Source organism: Mustela nigripes, chromosome 2 (genome assembly GCF_022355385.1).
Source record: "Mustela nigripes isolate SB6536 chromosome 2, MUSNIG.SB6536, whole genome shotgun sequence".
Taxonomy (NCBI): domain Eukaryota; kingdom Metazoa; phylum Chordata; class Mammalia; order Carnivora; family Mustelidae; genus Mustela; species Mustela nigripes.
In genome coordinates, this window is record NC_081558.1 from 59,247,994 (window position 1) to 59,273,134 (window position 25,141).

A 25,141-nucleotide genomic window follows, 5' to 3' on the forward strand; every position below is an offset into this window, starting at 1 on the left:
TTTAATATCCTTTTTGATTTTTGTGTCAGTTGTTTATGCTGGTCTCACAAAAAAGAGTTGGGAAGTGTTCCCTCCTCTTTTTTTTTCTGGAAGAGTTTGTATCCCATTATTAGTATTTCTTACTTAAGTTTTGATAGACTTTACCAGTAAAGTCATTTGGGTCTTGAGTTAATTTATGGACAGTTTGCAATTTGTGGATTCAGTTTCTGCAATGAGTATAGGATATGTTCCTCTGCTAGGATTGCCATAAAAAAACACCACAGACTGAGTGTCTAAACAGAAATTTAGTTTCTTACAGTTCTGGAGGCTGGAAGTCAGATCATGGTGTCAGCAGGTTTGGTTTCTTCTGAGGTCTTTCCTTGGCTTGCAGATAGCACCTTCTTCTTGGGTCCTCACGTGGTTGCCCCTCAGTCTGTGTCATCTGTGTCCTAATTGCCTCTTTTTATAAAGGACATCAATCATATAAAGGCCCCACCCTAATGGCCTCATTTTAACCTTAATTACTTCTTTAATGGCCCTGTCTCCAAATACATTACATTCTGAGGCACTGGAACTTAGGACTTTAACATGTGAATTTGGTGCGGGGACATAATTTAGGATATAACATAGAGTTATTTTAGATTTGCATGTGTGTGTGACTTGGTAAACTGTCTTTCAAAGGATGTTTCATCTAAGCTGTCACCTTTATTGGCATAGGGTATTCATAGTGTTCTGTTATTGTCCTTTTTATGTCTGAAGGATTTGTAGTGATGTTCCTTTCATTCCCAACATTGACCAATTTCTGTTTTGGATCTCACTCTTAACATAGGTTTTGTTAGCCATTGGTCGTGAGTCCTGTACAAGGAAAATAGGCTTGGAGAAGATTGGTGTCAAAGTCAATGAAAAGTAAGTACATGTGGGATCATTGCACTGTTGCTACACAAAGCAAAATGTTTCTACAGATTACCTCTTGGAAATTCTCATTTAATTACTAAGATGCAAAATTTTAATGCTCTGAGTTTATTTCACAGCAAGTGCTGTGCCAGCTCTGTATTAATTAGTTTTTTTATTAATGAATCAGTAACTCTTTAGTGTGTACCTTAAAGAACTGATATATTAACCAGTAATTTTAAAAAATAAATTGTGGAAATGTCTTAACCCACTGTTTGATTTAGAATTAATTTTTATATTGTTGGTCAAGCAAGCAGAAAAATTTCAAAACTCTAGTGCAACTCTGGGGGAAATCAGGAGCTATAGTTGGCATCCAAAAAATGTGTATGGTTTCAGGTGGTTTTTTGGAGCTACAGAAACCCTTATGATTCAAGCCATTGATCTTATAGAGATTGATAACCTGAGGAGCCTCTCTTCTTAGAGGGAGGTCTTTGTTCTACGTGTTTAGTCATTTTCTCTTGGAAAAGTTAGTGTTAGTCATCCAGAAGTACAGAATGAATCATAATGTATTTGTTTCCTTTCCAAAATCCAATAGGAGTGGCAAAATACCAGTAAACGACGTGGAACAGACCAATGTACCCTATGTTTATGCTGTTGGGGATATTCTGGAGGGTAAACTTGAGCTCACACCCATTGCTATACAGGCAGGCAAGCTGCTGGCTCGCAGACTTTTTGCTGGCTCTTTGGAAAAGGTGAGGTTCCTACTTTTGAGATGATATCTAGATAAAAATTGTGATTAGAAAAATCAGTACAAACATCACTTGTGCACTTGTTTTGCAAGGAAAGAGTTCATCACAGATAAATTAGTATTTAGTAATAATTTTTAACAATTATCATTGGAGTGTCTGCTGTGTGCAGGATGTCATGCTAGGCGACATACAGGGGATTGGCATGGTTCCAGGGCCAAAGGGTTTCCCAGGAGAGTGGAGGATCATGAGTAATGTAAGACAAGGGGCAGTTAGTTGTCACTTATTGGACTGGTAAAGGGATCCGAGATGGGCGATCGCTGGCCCTGGCTTTAGTGTCTGCTGGTGTGTGAACCTGGTCAAGTTGTTTCAAATCTCCGTGCCTCAGTTTCACCTCTGCCAAGTGTGAAGGTGATGATTTCTACTATCTCCTGCACCTTTCGTTGTCTTCAACCAAAGATGTGGGACGGGCTTTGTGGGATGAATAATTCAAAACCAAGGAAGCAAAGCACAGAGCTTTTCTGGTAAGAGATAATGTATTTGCAAACATGACTCTCAGCAGGACTGTGAGCAGTCTGTTAGAGTTCCGCTGTGCTCTCCTCCACGAGAGCATGTGAACGTGTGGAAGTATTGGTGGATGAAGGGCCTGGGTGGGGGTGAGGAATGCTAAATGTTTTGTCCTAAGGGACAAAGAATTGTCCCTTCCATAATACTTAGAGCATTTGGAGTGTGTGTGGGCAGAGCACTTGGGAATAGAGGCATACAACTGGGAATAAGGCTAGAAAATTTATTTGGTGCCAGCTCATCAAAAATCTCTCATGCTGGGGGTGCCTGGGTGGCTCAGTGGGTTAAGCCTCTGCCTTTGGCCCAGGTCATGATCTCAGGATCCTGGGATCGAACCCTGCATTGGGCTCTCTGCTCAGCAGGGAGCCTGCTTCCCCTCCCCATGCCTGCCTCTCTGCCTACTTATGCTCTCTCTATCAAATAAATAAATAAACTTTTTAAAAAAAATACTAAAAAAAAAAATCTCTCATGCCAACCACATAAAGAATTGGAATGGCCTTCTCTATGCAGTGGGAACTCTTGAAGACCTTTATTTCCTCCATCTTTCTATTTGGAAAGGTGTCAAACCACAGGAAGAATAGTAATAATCACCCATATTACCCTTTCTTCCACATTTCCCAGTTATTAATATTTTGCCATTTGGCTCTCTCTTTTTTTCAGAATATTTATGTGTACAATGTGTGTATTTTATTTCCAGAGCCTTTTTAAAAAAATTTATTTATTTTCAGTGTTCCACAATTCATTGTTAATGCACCACACCCAGTGCTCCATGCAATAACGTGCCCTCCTTAATACCCACCCCCAGGCTTACCCAACCCCCCACTTACCTCCCCTCCAAAACACTCAGTTTGTTTCTCAGAGTCCACAGTCTCTCATGGATTGTCTCCCTCTCTGATTTCCCCCAACTCCCTTCTCTCCATCTCCCATTCCAGAGCTTTTTAGGTAGTTTGCAGGTGTCAGCGGCTTTGGATCCTATATACTTCAGCATGCATCTCCTGATAACAAGCATCTTCTTCCATAACCAGTTTCATCATTCTATCTGAGAAACTGAACAAAAATATGATACTGTTCAGATTTCCATTAAGCATATATAGCCGGACGTGTTGATTCCTGTGGTATATTTAGCTCTTCCGACTCTTAAGTCTCTTTTAACCTGCAATGGTTCCCCTGACTTTACTTTCCTGCTTGTGTGTGTGTGTGTGTGTGTGTGTGTGTGTGTTTACTTTCCTGGTTGTTTTATTTTTCATGACTTTGATTTTTGATGAGTCCAGACTACTTTCCTTGTGCAATGTCTCATGTTTTGGGTTTCTTTGATTGTTTAACATGATTAGGATCAGGAGAAATCTTTTGAGTATGTCTTCTTAATAAATGTTGCTCCGCTCTTGTTGTGTCATGCCAGGTGCCTTGTGAGGTCATGAGGGAAGACCTGGAACATAGAGGGAGGCATTGCTGGAGAGGACAACAAGGGCACAGCTCTGCGGGCATCAGTGGGTGGGACTGGGATGCCGAACATACAGTGTGGTAATGAAGTTAGCATCTCGGGGTGTATGGAGGGGGATTAGTTGCCAAATGCTTTAAGAAGTTAATCAAGGCAGCGGTGGGGTGGAGAGATCTGAAAATGCAGCCGTGTGTTTAGTGTGAAGAAAGAAAGAACTTAAAGGTACGAGGACTAGAAGGAAGGCAACAAGGAGGGCAAGATGAAGTCAAGTTTAGGTGGAGGAGATGGCTGAAGATGTGGAGAAAGTGTTTTAGATGAAAGGAAGAAAGATTGAGGAATTTTCTGTTGATTATTCTTACTTGATTGGAAACAGGAGACAGAGGGATCTGTTGAAAATGAGGCTTCCCCTGTAAGCCATGTAAGGACATAGGGTCAGCTGCTGGTTGATATAGCTGATACTTGGGGCAGCTGGATGGCTCAGTCATTCAGCGTCTGCCTTTGGCTCAGGTCATGATCCCATGGTCCTAGGATCAAGCCCCACATGGGGCTCCATGCTCAGTGGGGAGCCTGCTTCTCCCTCTCCCACTTCCCCTGCTTGTGTTCCCTCTCTTGCTGTCAAATAAATAAATAAAATCTTTTAAAAAATATATAGCTGACCCTTGAATATGGTATGGGTCCACTTAAGTGTAGATTCTTGTCAATAAACACAACACAGTGCTGAAAATGTATTCTCTCCCTTGTGATTTTCTTAGTAACATTTTCCTTTCTCTAGCTTACTTTATTGTGAGAATATAATATACAATACTTATAATATAAAAATATGCATTAATCGGCTAATTTACATTATTGGTAAGGCTTCCAGTCATAGGTAGGCTATTAGTTAAGTTGGGGGGGTCAGGAGTTATATGGGGATTTTTGACTGCAAGGGGGTCAGCATCCCAACCCCTACAAGGGCCAACTGTAAATGGGATGATGAGTTTTTGCAGGCCTAACAGAAGTCAGAAAATACCAAGATTATCCCTATGGTTATGTGGTTTTTTTCCTAGCCATGTTAGAAAAAGGAAAAAACGCTTGACTTACCCACAATTTGCAGGTTAGCAAATGTGAAGTGTGTTAGAGCATCTAAGTTCAAGATTCTAGGCTGATGTATGTTATACATAATCCACCTCATTGATGTGGGGATACCTCGTGGATTTGATTTGTTTTTGTTTGGGGTAACAAAAAGTAGAAACTTACTCACATTAGGCAGACTGAGGGGGTTTCCTATGAGGATCCTATGGATTGGTAAGTTGAAACACTGCCTTAGAACAAGCGCCATGCTAAGGCTGGGCCACACTGCATTTGGAGCTGGAACTGGGCTGGGGTCAGGACTGTTCTGGGGCCCTGGGACACAGGTGGGGGTTTCACAGGGTGCTCTACTGGTAGCCTTACTTGGCCCTAGCTCCACTGGTGCATTTCTTCCTATCCCACTACCACCGGGGGATTCTTCCTTTGCTTCTAACTCATCTTCTTGCAAAAGAAAGAATTTGATTGATGTAGCTCACCTTTTTCTACATAGATTCTGGCTAGCTTTCTCATTACCTTTCTTTGGGTTAGAGGTCACCCTTTACCTAATCACCTACAACCTGTTGGCAGGGTTGGGGGGACATGTAGTGCAAAGGACAGTGTCGCCCCTTGAGGGCAGGCCTAGTGACCTTCATCTCTGGTTGTACCCTCTGCCCTTTCTCTGATCCTGCACACTGCTCTCTCTCCACACACGGTTCTAATGTGCTTGCACCAGTGTGCTCTGGTTCTCCATGCTGTCACAGTCTCTTCCAGGCAGGGTTGCGACCAGCACTCACACTCACTTTCCCGCAGGTAGGTGCCTGGAGCTGCTGAAAGAGGCAGGTAGAGCTCAGAGTCTGCAATCTTCCCGTGATGTCCATCCATGCTCTGCCTCGTCTAATAAGGGGTCTTTGGGGTTCTCTCAAAGCCATAGGATCTCTAAGAACCTGTGTTAGCCACCCCTTTACACTATGCCATCTCCCCTTGATGGTAGGGCAGTCACCCAGTCTCACACTGTTCAACTGCTTCTTTGCTCATCTCTGTGGCAGTTAGGTGCATGGCCAATGGTGGCTGGTCCCATCCGTGGGCCCCTGGCCAGGTTGTGATCTCTGCTCTGGAGTTGGGCTCACCCCCTACTCTGAGTGTAACTATAAATTCCCTGAGGTGGTGAAATGGAAGAATCAGTCACATTGGACCAGGCTTATTTATTTTCCTCTTAGAAATGTATGTAATGTAGATTTTTGATGTGAAAAGTGTCACAAAATAAGCAGATGTGATTTGTTTATTTTTCAGTGTGATTATGTTAATGTCCCGACTACAGTGTTTACTCCTTTGGAATATGGCTGCTGTGGATTATCTGAGGAGAAAGCTATTGAAGTGCATAGAAAAGAGAATCTCGAGGTAAGATTGTGTTTTACAGCTTACTTTTTCAGAATTTGTCTTTGAATCAGCTGACTTTGCAGTCACTTTTTGTTTTGCAAGTTACCATAATGGTTAGAGTGTAGGAAATCATATTCCTATTTTGGGAAAATAAGAAATTAAGTAATTTAAACCCTATTTCTCTAGCCAATAATAATCATACAGTTGGGGGGAGGGGATAAAAGATATATGTGTTAGGACTTTTGAGTTGTAAGTGACAAATGTCTATTTGAGTAGCTTATACAAGAAAGCACAAGTTATTATAAGAATTTTTGGAATGCAGGAGTATATCAAGGCCTTAGGAAGGGATGGGAACTAGGCACTGCAAGACCGTCTCAACTCATATATGCTTGCAACTCATTCTTTTGGCATGCAGACTTTATTTGCTTCTGGAATGTACATAGCAACCAAAATGCCCTTTCTTCCACAAACAAGTTTTTTCTATAGTTTTGGTCTTAGGAGGAACTGATGGACTCCCTGTTTCTCAGTCTTAATTCTGAGTTATGGAAGAGGACATCTGAGTGGTCCAATTTGGATCAGCTATGCACCCACTTCCATTCAGCGTGGCCAGAGTCAGGCTCCTGTCCCATCAACAGGGGACATCTGCATTGTGGATGGGCTCAGTGGTGGGGAGGGTGGGCAGTTCCCGGGGTTGTAAACCTGGTTGTGGGCTGTGAGCTGTCAGAGTCTCAAAAAGATGAAGGGGAGGTGAACCATGAGAGACTATGGACTCTGAAAAACAATCTGAGGGGTTTTAAGTGGTGGGGGGGTGGGAGGTTGGGGGAACCAGGTGGTGGGTGTTAGAGAGGGCACGGATTGCATGGAGCACTGGGTGTGGTGCAAAAACAATGAATACTGTTAGGCTGAAAATAAATTAAAAAAAAAGTCACCAGCACATGTTTATTTCCACCTGCCCTTAACACCCGCCCCATGCAATCATAACAAGCTTATAAATATTTTCTTACATTGCAGTTTTATGGGTAGTTTGAGTGGCTTTTTTTCTGCACACCCTTCCAACATAGGAGGGATAGGGAGAAATAAAAAGAGCTAGTACTTGATGTTTTCAGCAAAAGAGATTTGAAATCTCACTCTTCTCCCTTGAAGTCACGTCAATTACTGGCAATTCCTTGAAATCATAGCACTAGTTAAATAGCCTGATGACTAACTGAAGCTCTTGTTTACATCTCTTGTATTGGGAAAATGAGCGATTAAACTTTATAATGTTGTTTTAGATAAGAAATATGTGTTTTACAGGACATTACTTGATCAGCATTTATAATTAATCCTTTGTAATAATGAGCCACTTTTTTTTTTCTGCAGTGATGAGCTTTACTTGAGTCTTGGAAAATTGATGGTAACAACTATGGATTTAACACTTAGTTCTAAAACTTTTGAAATTAATGAGAAATTAAGATAGAAAGGCAGGTACATGAGGGGAAGCATGTAGAAGGCTGTACCCCAGACATGGGGCTATCTTTATAGGAAAAAAGCTCCCTAGGTTTGTGGGATTACTTTAGGTCTTTTTCCTAAGCTTCACTGCAGACCAACTAACCTTTTCCTATATGTTTATGTAGCAATATATTTGTTGTGTTTGACAGGACCAGAGATTGGATTTATTAATTATTTTTTAAAATTACTATTATGAAGATATTTGAGAAAAACTTCTCAACAATACATACAAAATATTTTTTTCAAAGTGAGAAAATCAAGGTGGGAAGAAAATGAGGGTAGGAAAACTTAAGATGGTGTTAGAAGAAAAGTGAATTTGTTGGTTTACAGAATTCATGCCCTAAAGTTAAGTGGATTTGCTTTACAATTAACCTAAAAATTTACTACCTGGCTAAAAGAGGGAGAATTGACAGAGATTTTTCATTTTTACAGAAGTGGCATTGAAGGTATGGTGAATAATGGCCTTAAAATATCCCCTTAGTAAATATAATAGTGGGCTTTATAGAACTCTTCCTCTTTCTTTCTCTATCTATCATCTATCTATCTATCTATCTATCTATCTATCTATCTTTTCAGGGAGAGCAGCAGAAGGAGAGGAAGAAGCAGGCTCCCCGCCAAGCAGGGAGCCCAATGTGGGACTCGATCTCAGGAGCCTGGGATCATGCCCTGAGCCAAAGGCAGATGCTTAACCATCTGAGCCACCCAGGTGCTCTGTACACTGTTTCTTACTAGATCCTGAAATGCAGTCCCGTGGCATGATGCCATAGTGCAGTGTAATAAAAAAGTAGCTCCTGAAGGGGCCAAAGTAGGGCTGTACTGTTGTGCTGCTCTCTGGTCACTTGACTTAATACAAAATTGTTGAGCATCTAGAACTGTGGTTTTTAACTGTTTTAATATAAATTGCTTTAAGAATCTAATGGAATTTTTGGCTTCCAGGGAAGACCCCCTCTACATGCTGATGTGCCTGAGAGTCATCCTTAATTCCTCCTTGTTGGTCGCCATCAATAGTCAGTTCACCAGGAAGTGCTACCAGTTTGACCCCCCGAGTATGTCTCATGTAGACCTATTTCCATCCCTGCCCTCCCTGTCCCATTTCAGCCCGCCATCCTCTCTTGCCTGTAGCATTCCTCCTGGTCTCCCTGCATTCACTCAGCCCATTCCAGATTGGTCACCACACATCAGCTAGAGGAGCTTTTTATAAAAAATTGTTAATTATTTTTAAATATTAATTATTTTTATTAACATATAATGTATTATTTGCCCTGGGGGTACAGGTCTGTGAATCGTCAGGCTTACATGCTTCACCATATCACATACCCTCTCCAATGTCCATAACCCAACCACCCCCCAACTATAATCCAACCATAACCCCCTCCCCCAAGCAACCCTCAGTTTGTTTTGTGAGATTAAGAGTCTCTAATGGTTTGTCTACTTCCCAATCCCATCTTGTTTCATTTTTTCCATTCCTACCCCCCAAACCCCCCACTCTGCTTCTCAAATTCCTCATATCAGGGAGATCATATGATGATTGTCTTTCTCTGATTGACTTATTTTGCTCAACATAATACCCTCTAGTTCCATCTATGTTGTTGCAAATGGCAAGATTTCATTTCTTTTGATGGCTGCATAGTATTCCATTGTATATATGTGTGTGTATATATATATATACACACACACACACACACACACACCACACCTTCTTTATCTATTCATCTGTTGATGGACATCTAGGTTTTTTCCATAGTTTGGCTATTGTGGACATTGCTGCTGTAAACATTCGGGTGCACATGCCCCTTCGGATCACTACATTTGTGTCTTTAGGGTAAATACCCAGTAGTGTAGTTGCTGTGTTGTAGGGTAACTCTATTTTCAGCTTTTTGAGGAACCTCCATGCTGTTTTCCAGAGTGGCTGCACCAGCCTGTATTCCCACCAACAGTGTTGGAGGGTTCCCCTTTCTCCGCATCCTCTCGAACATCTGTTGTTTCCTGATTTATTAATTTTAACTGTTCTGACTGGTGCGAGGTGATATCTCACTCTGGTTTTGATTTGTATTTCCTTGATGCCAAGTGATACTGAGCATTTTTTCATGTGTCTTCTTTGCAGAAATGTCTGTTCATGTCTTCTGCCCATTTCTTGATTGGATTATTTGCTCTTTGGGTGTTGAGTTTTGTAAGTTCTTTATAGATTTTAGATACTAGCCCTTTATCTGATATGTCATTTGTGAATATCTTCTCCCATTCTGTCAGTTGTCTTTTGGTTTTGTTGACTGCTTCCTTTGCTGTGCAAAAGCTTTTGATCTTGATGACGTCCCAATAGTTCATTTTTGCCTTTGCTTCCCTTGCCTTTGCCGATGTTTCTAGGAAGAAGTTGCTGCAGCTGAGGTTAAAGAGGTTGCTGCCTGTGTTCTCCTCAAGGATTTTGATGGATTCCTGTCTCACATTGAGGTCTTTCATCCGTTTTGAGTCTATTTTTGTGTGTGGTTTATTTTTCTGCACGTGGCTGAATTTTGCCAACACCATTTGTTGAAGAGACTGTCTTTTTTCCATTGGACATTCTTTCCTGCTTCGTCGAAGATTAGTTGACCATAGATTTGAGGGTCTATTACTGGGCTCTCCATTCTGTCCTATTGATATATGTGTTTGTGCCAGTTCCATACTGTCTTTTTTTTTTTTTTGAGTGCAATTGTAAATGGGATTGACTCCCTAATTTCTCTTTCTTCTGTCTTGTTGTTGTTGTATAGAAATGCAACTGATTTCTGTGCATTGATTTTATATCCTGACACTTCACTGAATTCCTGTATGAGTTCTAGCAGTTGGAGTGGAGTCTTTTGGGTTTTCCATGTAAAGTATCGTATCACCTGCAAAGAGTGAGAGTTTGACTTCTTTGCCAATTCGGATGCCTTTTATTTCTTTTTGTTGTCTTATTGCTGAGGTGAGGACTTCTAGTACTATGTTGAATAGCAGTGGTGATGGTGGACATCCCTGCTGTGTTCCTGATGTTAGCAGAAAAGCTCTCAGTTTTTCCCCATTGAGAATGATATTCGCTGTGGGTTTTTCATAGCTGGCTTTGATGATATTGAGGAATGTACCCTCTATCCCTACACTTTGAAGAGTTTTGATCAGGAAGGGATGCTGTACTTTGTCAAATGCTTTTTCAGCATCTATTTAGAGTATCATAAGATTCTTGTCCTTTCTTTTATTAATATATTGTATCACATTGGTTTATTTTAGGATGTTGAACCAACCTTGCAGCCCAGTTGCACTTGGTGTAATCCCACCTGGTCATGGTGAATAATCCTTTTAATGTACTGTTGGATATTATTGGCTAGAATTTTGGCGAGAATTTTTGCATCTGTGCTCATCAAGGATATTGGTCTGTAATTCTCTTTTTGATGGGGTCTTTCTCTGGTTTTGGATCAAGGTAATGCTGGCCTCATTAAATGAGTTTGGCATTTTTCTTCCATTTCTACTTTCTTGAACAGTTTCAGGAGAATAGGTATTAATTCTTTAAATGTTTGGTAGAATTCTGTTGGGAAGCTGTCTGGTCCTGGGCTCTTGTTTGTTGGGAGATAGATAATGACTGCTTCAATCTCCTTACTGGTTATGGGTCTGTTCAGGTTTTCTATTTCTTCCTGGTTCAGTTTTGGAATGCATCCATTTCTTCCAGATTGTCAGATTTGCTGGGGTATAGTTGCTCATAATATGTTCTTATAATTCTTTGTATTTCTTTGGTGTTGGTTGTGATGTCTCCTCTTTCCTTCATGATTTTATTTATTTGGGTCCTTTCTCTTTTCTTTTTGATAATTCTGGCCAGGGATTTATCAATCTTATTCATTCTTTCAAAGAACCAGTTCCTAGTTTCGTTGATTTGTTCCACTATTCTTTTGGTTTCTATTTCATTGATTTCTGCTCTGATCTTTATGATTTCTCTTCTCCTGCTGGGTTTGGACTTTCTTTGCTGTTCCTTCTCCAGCTCCTTTTGGTGTAGGGTTAGGTTGTGTACTTGAGACCTTTCTTGTTTCTTGAGAAAGGCTTGTATGGCTATATATTTTCCTCTCACGACTGCCTTTGCTGTGTCCCACAGATTTTGAACAGTTGTGTTTTCATTATCTTTTGTTTCCATGGTTTTTTTAATTCTTCTTTAATTTCCTGTTTGACACATTCATTCTTTAGTGGGATGCTCTTTAGCCTCCATGTATTTGAGTTCTTTCCAACTTTCCTCTTATGACTGAGTTCTAGCTTTAGAGCATTGTGGTCTGAAAATATGCAGGGAATGGTCCCAACCTTTTGGTACCAGTTGAGACCTGATTTTTGACCCAGGATGTGATCTATTCTGGAGAATGTTCCATGTGCACTAGAGAAGAATGTATATTCTGTTGCTTTGGGTTGGAATGTTCTGAATATATCTGTGATGTCCATCTGGTCCAGTGTGTCATTTAAGACGTTTATTTCCTTGTTGATCTTTTGCCTGGATGATCTGTCCATTTCAGTGAGGGGGTGTTAAAGTTCTCTACTATTATTGTATCATTGTCAATGTGTTTCTTTGATTTTGTTATTAATTGGTTTATATAGTTGGCTGCTCCCATGTTAGGGGCGTAGATATTTAAAATTGTTAGGTCTTCTTGTTGGACAGACCCTTTGAGTATGATACAGTGTCCTTCCTCACCTTTTATTATAGTCTTTGGCTTAAAGTCTAATTAATCTGATATAAGGATTGCCACCTCAGCTTTCTTTTGATGTCCATTAGCAAGGAAAATTGTTTTCTACCCCCTCACTTTAAATCTGGGGATGTCTTTGGGTCTAAAATGAGTTTCTTGTAGACAGCATATCGATGGGTCTTGTTTTTTTATCCATTCTGATACCCTGGGTCTTTTGATTGAGGCATTTAACCCATTTACATTCAGGATAACTATTGAAAGATAGGAATTTAGTGCCATTGTATTGCCTGTCAGGTGACTGTTACTGTATATTATCTCTGTTCCTTTCTGGTCTACTACTTTTAGGCTCTCTCTTTGTTTAGAGGACCCCTTTCAATATTTCCTGTAGGACTGTTTTGGTGTTTGCAAATTTTTTAAATTTTTGTTTGTCCTGGAAGCTTTTTATCTCTCCTTCTATTTTCAGTGATAGCCTCGCTGGATATAGTATTCTGGGCTGCATATTTTTCTCATTTAGTGCTCTGAATATATCATGCCAGTTCTTTCTGGCCTGCCAGGTCTCTGTGGATAAGTCTGCTGCCAATCTAATATTTCTATTATTGTATATTTCAGACTTCTCGTCCCGAGCTACTTTCAGGATTTTCTCTGTGTCACTAAGACTGATAAGTTTTAGTATTAGATGATGGGGTGTGGACGTATTTTTATTGTTTTTGAGGGGTATCCTCTGTGCCTCCTTGATTTTTATGCTTGTTCCCTTTGCCATATTATGGAAATTCTCTATTATAGTAATGCTCCAATATGTCTTCTGCCCCTCTCTCTCTTTCTTCTTCTTCTGGGATCCCAATTATTCTAATATTGTTTTGTCTTATGGTATCACTTATCTCTCTAATTCTCCCTTCATGGTCCAGTAGTTGTTTGTCTCTCTTTTGTTCAGCTTCTTTATTCTCCATCATTTGGTCTTCTATATCACTAATTCTCTCTTCTGCCTCATTATCCTAGCAGTAAGAACCTCTATTCTTGATTGCACCTCATTAATGCCTTTTTTGATTTCAGCTTTATTAGATTTTTATTTTTTATTTCTCCAAAAAGGGATTTTATTTTATTTATTTATTTTTATTTTCAGCATAACAGTATTCATTGTTTTTGCTCCACACCCAGTGCTTCATGCAATCCATGCTGTCTCTAATACCCACTACCTGGTTCCCCCAACCCCCACCCCCCCTGCCCCTTCAAAACCCTCAGATTGTTTTTCAGAGTCCAAAGTCTCTCATGGTTCACAAAAGGGATTTTATTTCTCCAGACAGAGTTTCTCTAATATCCTCCATACCTTTTTCAAACCCAGCTAGCGCCTTGAGAATCGTCATTCTGACCTCTAGATCTGACATATTACCAATGTCTGATTGATTAGGTCCCTAGCCATTGGTACTGCCTCTTGTTCTTTTTTTTTTGTGCTGGGTTTTTCTGCCTTGTCATTTTATCCAGGTAAGAATATGTGAATGAGAGAATAAAATACTAAAAGGGTGGCAAAGATGTAATGTACCCAGAAAAATGTACGCTAACCAAATCAGAAGAGACCCCAAAACGGGAGGAGAAGAAAAGGGGTACAAAGAAATTAAAAAGTTATATATATAATATAATTACATTATTATATTGTAAAGTATATATATAATATAATAGACTGGTAAATAGAAGAGAACCACCCACTTGATTTGGGGTGTATTTTGGTCTCTTAGAAGAAACTACCCCCCCCAAATTTTTAAGAATGAGAAATGTATATAAATACAAAAATAAGCGTAAATACAATGAAGGGATGGAATATGACTGTAAAGATGAAAATTTAAAAACAATTCTAAAAAAGGAATTGATAACGTAAGTTGTTCAGAAAAAGAAAGAAGGAAAAAAATGTGGTGGGGGAGAGAATGTGCTCAGGCTGAAGACTAGACCAAAGGCCTGTGCTAGATTTAGTGTATATTTTGATCTGTTAGAATAAATTGTATCCGAAATTTTTTAGGAAAAAAACCATATATGTATATCAAAAGTAAGGTTAAATACAATGGAGGATAAGATATGACTATAATAATGAAGGTTTAAAAATATTTTCTTTTTTAGAAAGGTATTGTTAAGATAAACTAGTTAGAAAACATTAAAAGTGGAAAGAGGGAAAGTTTTAAAAAATTAGAAAAGAGAGAAAAATTAAATTTAAAAAATTTAACTTTGTAAGACTAAAGGATCATGGGGAGAAAGCCAGGATTTCCATGCATTGCTTTCCCCTAGCTCTGGAGTTCTGCTCTTCTCCTTGGTTGGTGAGTTTGGTCTTGGCTGGATGTTCTTGCTGATCTTCTTGGGGATGGGCCTGTTATAGTGATTCTCAAATGTCTTTGCCCGAGGCGGAATAACACCACCCTTGCCAGGAGTCAGGGTAAGAAAGCTGCTCGAGTTTGTGCTTGGAAGCTTTTGCTCCCTGAACGCTTTCCATAGAGCTCCGGAGGACAGGAATGATAACAGTGGTCTCCCAATCTCCAGGCTGGAGGAACTGAGATTTCGGGGTCCCACTCCTCAGTGCACCTTCAGAGAAAATGGATCAATCACTCCCATCTCCTTGGTCTCTGGCCCCGCTCTGGGCTCACCTGGCCTGAGACTGAGCATTTCTGTCTCTGGAGCACAGCCCCATTTGGAGTTTCCAAACCCAGCAGATTCCTGCCTCCAGAGGAGGAAGGTGGGTCTCCTGGATCTGCCACTTGTGGTGCCCCAACTCAAAGAGCAGTGGCACGACAGTGCTGCGGATCATTTTAAGGTAAACCCTGAGCTGAGCGCTCACTCCTCGGCTCCGTCTCCGTAGTCGGCTTCCCTGTTCCGATATCTGGGAGCTCTGCCATACTCAGATGCCTCCGATCTTTCAGTGACTCCGCAGATCCTGAGACCACACTGTCCCTGTGAGGTCTCCACCCCACTTTGGGTTCACTGCTCTGTAACTCTTACCTTTCAGAAAGTGGTCGATTTTCTGTTCCTAGAATTGCTGCTCTTCTCTTCAGTCTCCTGTTGAGTTTGTAGATGTTCTGAATGGCTTGATATCAAACTATTTAGCTGAACTCCTGCGACCTGATGTCATTTCATTCTGCTACTCCTCTGCCATCTTGCCTCTCCTCTGCCAGAGGAGCTTTTTTTATAAAATTTTATTTCTTTGACAGAGAGAGAGAGATCACAAGTAGGCAGAGAGGCAGGCAGAGAGAGAGGGAAGCAGGCTCCCCACTGAGCAGAGAGCCTGATGCAGGGCTCGATCCCAGGACTCCGAGATCATGACCCGAGCTGAAGGCAGAGCCTTCACTGAGCCACCCAGGTGCCCCTGCCAGAGGAGCTTTTAAAAATACAAATCAGTTTATGCCATTTCCCAGGAGAAAGCTTTTTAATGATTTCCCAGTGCTCAAAGAATACAATCTGAACTCCTCACTGTTTGTGAGAAGAGGTATTGTGTAATCAAGCCATTCAGGCTGCCCTTTGTCCTACTTATAATGATCCAGTTACACTGGTCTACCTTTTGTTTTAGAAACCCACCATGTTCCTTCCTATGGCACAATCTGTGGGCTTCTAGTTTCTTTTGCTTATTACTATGATACTAAAAAGTCCAGGGTAAACACGACTGCCAACACTAGGGGAAATGTTACCCAAAAGAGACCGATAAAAAGAAACCGTGCATTCTTCCCCAAGTGCCATGATTACATACCTGATACTGCCCTTAGGAGAAGAGACAGATGAGAAAGAAAGAGAGGCTGGGCAAAAAATCCCAGCCTCTCTTCCTAGTGAATACCTGTTATATGGAAGGAGGAAGCAGGGGAGTAATGCCTGCATTGATTGTTAAGGTCACATTTGAGAATCAAAAGCACTCTGTCACTGAACTACCAAATGCATTGGGATCGAAAGAAACAGATGACTGAGAATAAAGTTAATGATACAGGAAAGGTTGAGTTAAAGATGATATGGGTGCCTGGGTGGCCCTGTCAGTTAAGCATCCAACTCTTGATTTTGGCTCAGGTCATGAGTTCAGGCTTAGCTCATTGATCCATGCCCAGTGTGGAGCTTGCCTAAGATTCTCTCTCTTTCTCTCCCTCTGCCCCCCCTTCTCTCTCTCTCTCTAACAAAAAAAAAAAAGAAAAGAAAAGAAAGGGTGATAGACATGGGTAGACAAGGATGATCCAACATAAAAATAATTCATACCCTGCTGTTGAAAATCGAAGTGGTACAGAAGTGACACCATGTATGTCTGGTAGGAATGTAGGGGGTCCACTGACATGAAGCAAACCAAAAACCCATTTAAGAAACAGTGAGACTGTCACCTCCGGACACACTGCAGAGCACTTTCCACCCACTGGCAGATATCTGGAAGGTAATTTTCTAGAGATGGTTAAAATCAAAGCCTCTTAACTAGGGAACACTGAGATCAAGTGAAGGCAGGAGCCAGCACAATACTGAAACAAGCAAATTCTTACTGAATCTCACTCTTCTTCCACTGAGCTCCCAGAACTCTGGCAACCAGCCCTTTACACTTCTCTGGCCAGAGGTTGGTAAAGTCTGATTTCTCAGGGAACTCTGACAAGTCCATAGAGAAACACCTAATGATACTGAATAAGGGTCCCCAAATAAACTTCCCAGTTAGATAATTGGACAGTGAAATTCAAATTCAATAAGCTACAAAAATGAGCTAACAGTTTTCAACTCTGAAAAAAGAAATACTTTGAAGCATAATTTACTTAGAGCAAGATGAAGATTTTGTGTGTGTGTGTGTGTGTGTGTGTGTGTGTGTGTGCAGTTTTATGAGTTCAAATGAATAGTTGTGACACCACCATCAGAATCAAGAGAAAGAACAGTTTCATCGCCTCCAATATCATACTTCTTTTTAATCCCCAACATTTAATATGAACAGACAATAAAAGGTTATCAGACTTGAAAGAAGCAGACTATGTACATATGCACAGAAATAATAGATTACACTCATGAGCAGAAAGTAGGACATAACTTCAGAAGTAACATTTAGAAAAACAACAGATACCTGGTGGAAAGGCAAAATATGATAGCAGAAATTAAAAACCTATTGAATGGGCATTTATCCTAGAGAAATGAAGACTCATGTTCATTTCTGTGTGTACATGAATGTTTATATTAGCTGTATTCATAATAGCTCCAAATTGGGAAAACCAACATGTTCTTTGGCAACTGAATGGTTAAACAAGAGGCTGTACATCCATACCAGGGAATGTTACTCAACAGTTAAGATGGATGAATAGGAGTGCTATTATGGAAAATGGTGACATGGAAGCTCCAGAAATCTATCCCTTCACTGAGGCAACAACTGAACTGGCAGGAAGTGTTTGAAGCAGTTCTGGAATCCTCAAGTCTAGTTGAGTACTTTCAGGAGAGCTTGAAGAGGAGGATAGGAGACTGTGGTGGATTTTTCTGTTGTGGTAATGGCCAGTGTTACACAAATCCAGCACTGTGGTGGATATTTTGCAAGGCTGATGGCCTCTACTCCTGGTGTGGCTTTCTGGGTCCAGAGTGGGTAGTAAGGACCTTGTGCTCCAGAAATCAGGGCAGTGTTTTGACTGCCCATCCCTGCTTCTGATTGCTGAGGAGTTGGCACCAACCTCCACAAACTGAAGTGGCTTCCCTGCTGTGGTGGGACTTAAAGAGAGAGCACTCCCTTTTCCCCCCATTTTGGGAGTCAGACCTTTAAGGATATCTTTGTCAGGTCCCTGGCTGACCTCAGAGACAATAGAAGAGAAACCACAGCAGTGAGCACACAGTTTGGAAAAGTCCTACATGGATGATTCCAGCTCTCAACAAACAAAAAACTAGCACTCTCTGAGGTGTGGAAATATGTGATTTCCAGGGTTACCATGTTATAATACTCAGAATGTCCAGGCTCAAGGGAAAAAAACAAACAAACAAGCAATGGAGCATATCTATTAGTTTACTAAGTTTACCATAACAAAGTACCACAAATTGGGGACTTAAATCACAGAATTCTGTTGGAAGTCCAACATCAAGGTAGTTGACAGGATTGTTTCCATTTAATTTCTGTGAAGGAAAATCTCTTCCGTCCCTTTCTCCTAGTTTTTGGTGTTTTGCTGGCAATCTTTGTCATTCCTTGGCTTGTAGATTTTAACTTTATCTCCACTTGGGATTCCCTGTTGGTGTGTGTATGAGTATCCAAATTTTTCCCTTTTAAGGAAGACAACACTCACACTAGATTACAAGAACCACCCTACTCTAGAGTAATTTCATCTTAACTAATTACACTTACAATGACCCTATTTCTAAATAAGATCACATATTAAGATACTGTGGGCTAGGACTTCAAGATGTGAATTTTGGGAGGACACAGTTCAACTCATAATAACACACAAACAGGAAAGTATGACCTATTCACAGGAAAAAGAATTTGACAGAAACCATTCCAGGAGAAGGCCAGACTTTGGAATTATTAGTCAAAGACATTAAATCTCCTGTTAAATCAATGTTAAGTATATTCAGTGAGCTAAAGGAAACTGGGCAAATAACTAAAGGAAGTCAGGAAAATGATGTCTGAACAAAATATCATTAAAGAGATAGAAATTATGAAAAGGAGCCAGACAGAAATCCTGGAATGAAAAGTACAATAACTGAATTGAACTATTCACTAGAAGTTCATCAGCATATATGAGTATGCAGAAGAAAGCATCAGTGAATGGAGAAAAAGGAAGAAATTCTGAGAGACAATTGGGATACTTTGAGGCACACCAACACATGCATTAAGAGTCCCAGAAGGGGGCGCCTGGGTGGCTCAGTGTGTTGAGTATCAGCCTTTTCTTTTTGGCTTAGTTCATGATCTTGTGGGTCCTGGGATCGAGTCCAGTGTCCAGCTCCACACACAGTGAGGGGTCTGCTTTAAAGAATCTTTCCCTCTGCCCCTCCCCTGCTCACTCACGCTCTCAGTCTAAAATAAATAAATCTTTAAAAAGAAAGCCCAAGAAGGAGAAGGGAGAAAATAAGAGGGCAAAAAAAAAAAAAAAAAAAAAAAAAAAAGAGGAAGTAATGGTCAAAACTTGAAATACATAAACCTGCACATCCAAGCATCTGAAGGACAGCAAAGCAGGGTAAACTCAGAGATGCACAGTGACATGCATTACTGTCACATTGCTAAAATCCCAAGGAAAGAGCTAGTTTTAAAAATAGCAAGAAGGAAGCAACACATCATATGAAAAGATCTTTAATAAGGTAAATGGCTGGATTTTCACTAGAACCAGTGGAGGCCAGAAGACATTGGGGCGATGTAGTTGAACTTCAGAAAGAAAACTATCATCCAAGAATTTTGTCTGGCAAAGGATAATAAGACATTTCCAGAAAAATAAACACTGAGTGAATTCATTACTAGTAGACCTGCCCCAAAGAAATGGTTAAGAGACTCCTTCAGACAGAAATGAAAGGACACCAGATAGTAATAGGAAGCTATAGGAAAAGTCGACACTAATAAGGATAACTTCTTAGGTATAGATAATAATCTGTGTTATTGCAGTTTTGGTTTGGTTTGTAACTATTCTTTTTTTGGCTATCTGATTTAAAAGGGAACTGTATTAAACATTATAAATCCAAGTTAATGAGTATGTATGGTATAATATGTGACCTGTGACAATAAGAATATAAAAGGAGGGGATAGAGATATATTTTTGGAAGCACAGTGTTTCCATGCTGTTGAAACCTTAAATTGTATTATTCCAACAAGATTATTATAAATGTAAGATGTTAATTGTAGTTCCCAAGGTAACCAAAATGATAATTTTTTAAATATACAAAAAAGAAGAATAAGCCACTCAGAATCATGCACTAGAAAACATAAACTAAATACAAAAAAAGTTGGGAATAAAGGAATTAAGAAGTAAGAAAACTGTAAGACCTCCAGCAAATAAATAGATAAATGCAAAAGTAAGTTCTCATTTATCAGTAATCCTGTGGCAAGTAAATGGATTAAAGTCTGCTATCAAAAGACAATTTGTGCTGGGGGATGGGGCAGTAGGGAGAGGGTGGTTGAGTTATGGACACTGGGGAAAGTATGTGCTATGGTGGGTACTATGAAATGTGTAAGCCTGATGATTTACAGACCTGTACCTCTGGGGCTGATAATACATTATATGTTGGTAAAAATAATTTTAAAAAGACAGTTTGTCAGATTTCACTTAAAAATAGAATCTATCTGTATGTTCTTTAAAGAGATTCACTGTAGATATAAAGATGCAAATTGAAAGCTAAAGAATAGAAAATAACAACAAATAACAAATAACAAATAACAAATAACAAATAACAACAAAAAGAGCTTTATTATTATTTTCAGACAAAATAGCATTTAAGTTTAAAAAGTCACAACAGAGAAAAAAGGATGTTATATATTGATTTAAAAATTCAATACAGCAAAAATATGTAACAGTTGTAAACATATACAGCCTAAAAATATATGAGGCAAAACTGACAGAAAGATAGATACTTCTGCAGTAATAGCGGAGACTTTAAAATACTCTTCCTTCAGTAATGGCTAAAACAAGCAGACAGGATATGAAAGTGGGGTACTTGAGCACCTATAAACCAATTAGATCTAATATACATTAGAACACCCCACCCAGCAACAGCAGAATACACATTCTTCTCAAGTGCAAATGGAACATTTTCTGGGATAAACCATATGTTAGAGCACCAGACAAGTCTTAGTAAATTTTAAGATTGAAATCATATGAAGTATCTTTTCTGATCACACTGGAATGAAACTAGATATCAGTAACAAAGGAAAACTTTTTAAAAAGGCCAACAGAAATAAACTTTTTGCTGGATTGACTAGGAAAAAAGAAGACTTAGATGGTTAAAATCATAAATGAAAGTCACTGCGGCCAAGATCAAGGAGGTTGCTGCCAGTGTTCTCTGGGATTTTGATAGGTTCCTGTCTCACATTTAGGTCTTTCATCCATTTTGAGTTTATCTTTGTATATGGTGTAAGAGAATGGTCCAGTTTCATTTTTCTACATGTGGCTGTCCAGTTTTCCCAACACCATTTGTTGAAGAGACTGTCTTTTTTTTCCCATTGGATATTCTTTCCTGCTTTGTTGAAGATTAGTTGACCATAGAGTTGAGGGCCCATTTCTGGGATTTCTGGGTTCTCTACTCTGTTCCATTGATTTATGTGTCTGTTTTTGTGTACCACATCTTCTTTATCCTTTCATATGTCCATGGACAACTTGGCTCTTTCCATAGTTTGGCTATTGTGGATGTTGCTGCTATAAACATTGGGGTATAGGTGCCCCTTCAAATCAATGTTTTTGTGTCCTTTGGATAAGTACGTAGCAGTGCAATTGCTGGGTTATAGGGTGGCTTATTTTTAACTTTTTGAGGCGCTTCCATACTGTTTTTCAGAGGGGCTGCACCAGTTTGTGTTCTTACCAACAATGCAAAAAGGGTTCCCCTTTCTCATCCTCACTGACATCTGTTTTTTCCTGAGTTGTTAATTTTAACCATTCTGACTGGTGTGATGTGGTATCTCACTGTGGTTTTGATTTGGATTTCCCTGATTCCCAGTGATGTTGAGCACCTTTTCACATGTCTGTTAGCCACCTGGATGTCTTTTTTAGAAAAGTGTCTATTCATGTGAAAGACATATCTTTGTTTTCTCAGTTCTGGAGGCTAGAAATCTGAGCCCAAGGTGTCAGCATATTCTTTCCATGGGCCATGGAAGAAGGATATTCCAGGCCCCCCTCCTTGGTTTGTAGATGGCTGTCTTTTCTCTTTGTGTACATATCATCTTCCCTCTGAGTGTGTGTCCTAATTTCTTTTTCTTGTAAGAACACAGTCATATTGGATTAGGGCCACCTATTGACCTCACTTTAACTACCTCTTTAAAGATCCTATCCAAATATGGTTACATTCTGGACTATTAGGAGTTAGGATTTTAAAGTACAAATTTATATTGAGGCTGTGACATAATTCAGCCCATAATAGAACTAAAAGAATTTAGCAAAGTTGCACGGCATGAAAACACACAAAAATTAGTTGTATTTCTATGTACTTGCAATGAGCTCTCCAAAAAGGAAATTTTAAAACAATCACAGTAGGATTAAGAAGAGGTCTTAGGAATAAATTTAACTCAGATGGCAAAAGACTTGTACACTGAAAACTTTGAAACACTGTTAAAAGAAATAAAGGGAGACCTAATTAATTGGAAAGACATTGCCTCTTCATGGATTAGAATACAGTATTGTTAAGACTTAGGATAAATCCTGGTTGGTAGAGGGAAAATTAAGTCTAATGCAAAACAAGATACTCTGTAATTCCATAGAAAATTAAAAGTTCATGGGAGTAAAATAACCATAGTTTACTATGTGACTCAGATAGCTTAATTTAAAAAACAGCTTTACTGAGATAGAAGACATATACCATATAGTTAACAACTTACAGTGTGCAATTTAGTGAATCTTAGTGTCTTACCAGATTTGTATGTGCAGTACCAGAAAGAAACCTGATACCTGTTAGCAGTGTCTCCCTGTGTTCCTCTATCCCCTCACCCTTGGCTCCAGGCAATCACTAATCTAATTTCTGCCTCTGTAGATCTGCCTGTTGTGGGGCATTTTCTATAAGTGGCATCATTTTGTATGTGGTCTTTTGTGACAGGCTTTTTTCTCCTAGCATCAGCTAGTTTTCCAGATTCATCCTTGTCATGGCATGTGCCAGTCCTTCATTTCTTTTGATTGCTGGATAATAATCCATTATATGGAGAATACATGTTTTATTTATCCATTCATCAGTTGGCAGACAAGTAGATTGTTTCGCCTTTTTGGCCATCATGAGTAAAGCTGCTCTGAGCATTCCTGTACAAGTTTTTGTGTACACAGTGCTATCTGTTTTCTTGAATCTATACCTATGAGTAAAATCACTGAGTCACAGGTAACTCTGTGTTGAACTTTTTTAGGAACTGGCCAACTGTTTTCCAAGCTGTACCATTTTACATTCTCAGCAACAATGTATGAGGGTTCCAGTTTCTCCACATCTTAGTTAACACTTATTGTCTTTTTTGATTATAGCTATCTGTAGTGGGTTGAGTGGTGACTCCCCAAAAGATATGTCTACAGCCTAGCCCCTGGAACCTGTGAATGTGACCTTGTTTGGAAAAAGGGTCTTTGCAGGTACAATTAAGTTAAGAATCTTGAGATGAGATTGTCCTGGATCTTCTGGCCATGTACCCAAGAATAGGTATCCTTATAAGATAGAAGAGGAGAAGGCCATATGAAAACAAGAGCAGAGATTGGAGTTATGTAGCCAAAGACAAGGAGCATCTGGGGACACCAGAAGCTAAAAGAGGAAAGGAATACTCCTTTTGGAGCCTTTGGGAGGAGCCTGGCTGTGTGGACACCTTGATTTCAGATTTCTGGCCTTCAGAACTCTAAAAATATTAGCTCCTTTTATTTTAAGCCACCAAGTCTTTTTGATTTGTTGGGGTAGTGCTGGGAAACTAATACACCAATCTAGTGGTGTCTCTTTACAGTTTCCATTTGCATATCCTTGATTACTAATGATATTGGGAGTCTTTTCATGGCCTTATTGGTTAGGTGTATATCTCTTTTTGTTCAAATGTCTATTTAGATCCTTGGCCCTTTTAAAAATTGGGTTGTTGCTTTATTGAGTTCTAAGAGTTCTTCGTATGTTCTACTTCCAAGTCTCTTACCAGGGAGATGATGTATAAAACCTCTCACCCATTTGGCAGGTTGTCTTTTGATTCCTTTGATGGCTTCCTCTGAAGTTCAGAAGTCTCTCATTTTGATGAAATCCTCTTTATCTTTTTTTCTGTTGTGTTTTTGATATCACATTGAATAAAATATAGCCCAGTCTAAAGTCATGAAGATTTATGCTTATGTTTCCTTCTAAGAGTTTTGTCAAAGCTTTTAGCTTCTACATCTATATCTTTAATTCATTTTGAATTAATTCTTGCCTATGATGTGAGGTAGGGGTCCAACTTCATTACTTTGTGTGTGAATATCCAATTGTCTGTGAATAGCTTGACTTAGTGAAGCAAACATTGATAACTGATTTAGCTGAGAAAATATCTGTAATTGGGAGGATGAGTGGGTCAGAAAGGGTTTCCAGTGAGTGGGTGGTAGGGGCTGAGGAAGAAAGGGAGTTAAATCCTCCTTGCCAGTAGAGGCAAGTCAATAAAGCCTAAAATGGAAAACTCAAGACGTAGCAACATAAGCATGTTATTTAGAAACATGGAGGTAAATAAAGAGGTGAAAGCAACCTAGAGATGCTGATTTCAGTGCCTGGCCCTTTCCCCAGAGATGCTAATTTAGCAGGATGGGCATGTGTCCACCCCACCCTAGGATTCTAATGACCAGCCAAGGTTGTGAACCATTGATCCAGAGGTGCTGACTTTGGCCAACCCATAGGTATTTTCTTTTGCCCACAACTCATTTACAACATATGTAGTTCTAGAAGGAGAAAGAGTGCTTACTATGATACTTAATTAAGCCGACAGAAGAGGAGAAAAGTGGAACTAGCTTAATGTCTGAAATCTGCATTTTAGTTAAGAAACGGACTCAAATTGTAAAGAACTGAAGAATAAAATGAGACCAACAAAATAAAATAATTTCTAAACCAGGCAGGTACAACTGCAGCACTGATCTGCAGATCCAGCAGTAGGAAAATATACTTTTTAAAAAACAAAAGTGAAAGCAGTTGCCTCCAGTGATTGAAATGGCCATGGGAGACAGACATGGTTGTTTTCATAATAGAGCTTTGAAAATTATGTCTAATAATTGTACATAATTTGATAAATTTTAGAAGAGACAATAATAGATTCTGAATGAGAGCAATGGGGAGATGAGCCCTAATGGATATTAAAATTTATCATATAGCTGTAATAATTAAAATTGTACCATAGTGGCATACAGGTGGAT

General features: G+C 39.6%; 1 protein-coding gene across 1 annotated transcript in view; it reads left to right on the plus strand.

Annotated features, from left to right (window-relative positions):
- TXNRD3 (thioredoxin reductase 3) overlaps positions 1-25,141 on the plus strand; it is an 80,573-nt gene that overhangs the window by 50,846 nt on the left and 4,586 nt on the right. The window contains exons 13-15 of the mRNA XM_059388302.1: positions 809-885; positions 1,466-1,622; positions 5,956-6,063. Of these exons, the coding sequence (XP_059244285.1) occupies positions 809-885; positions 1,466-1,622; positions 5,956-6,063 (342 nt within the window). The remainder of the gene's footprint in view (positions 1-808; positions 886-1,465; positions 1,623-5,955; positions 6,064-25,141) is intronic.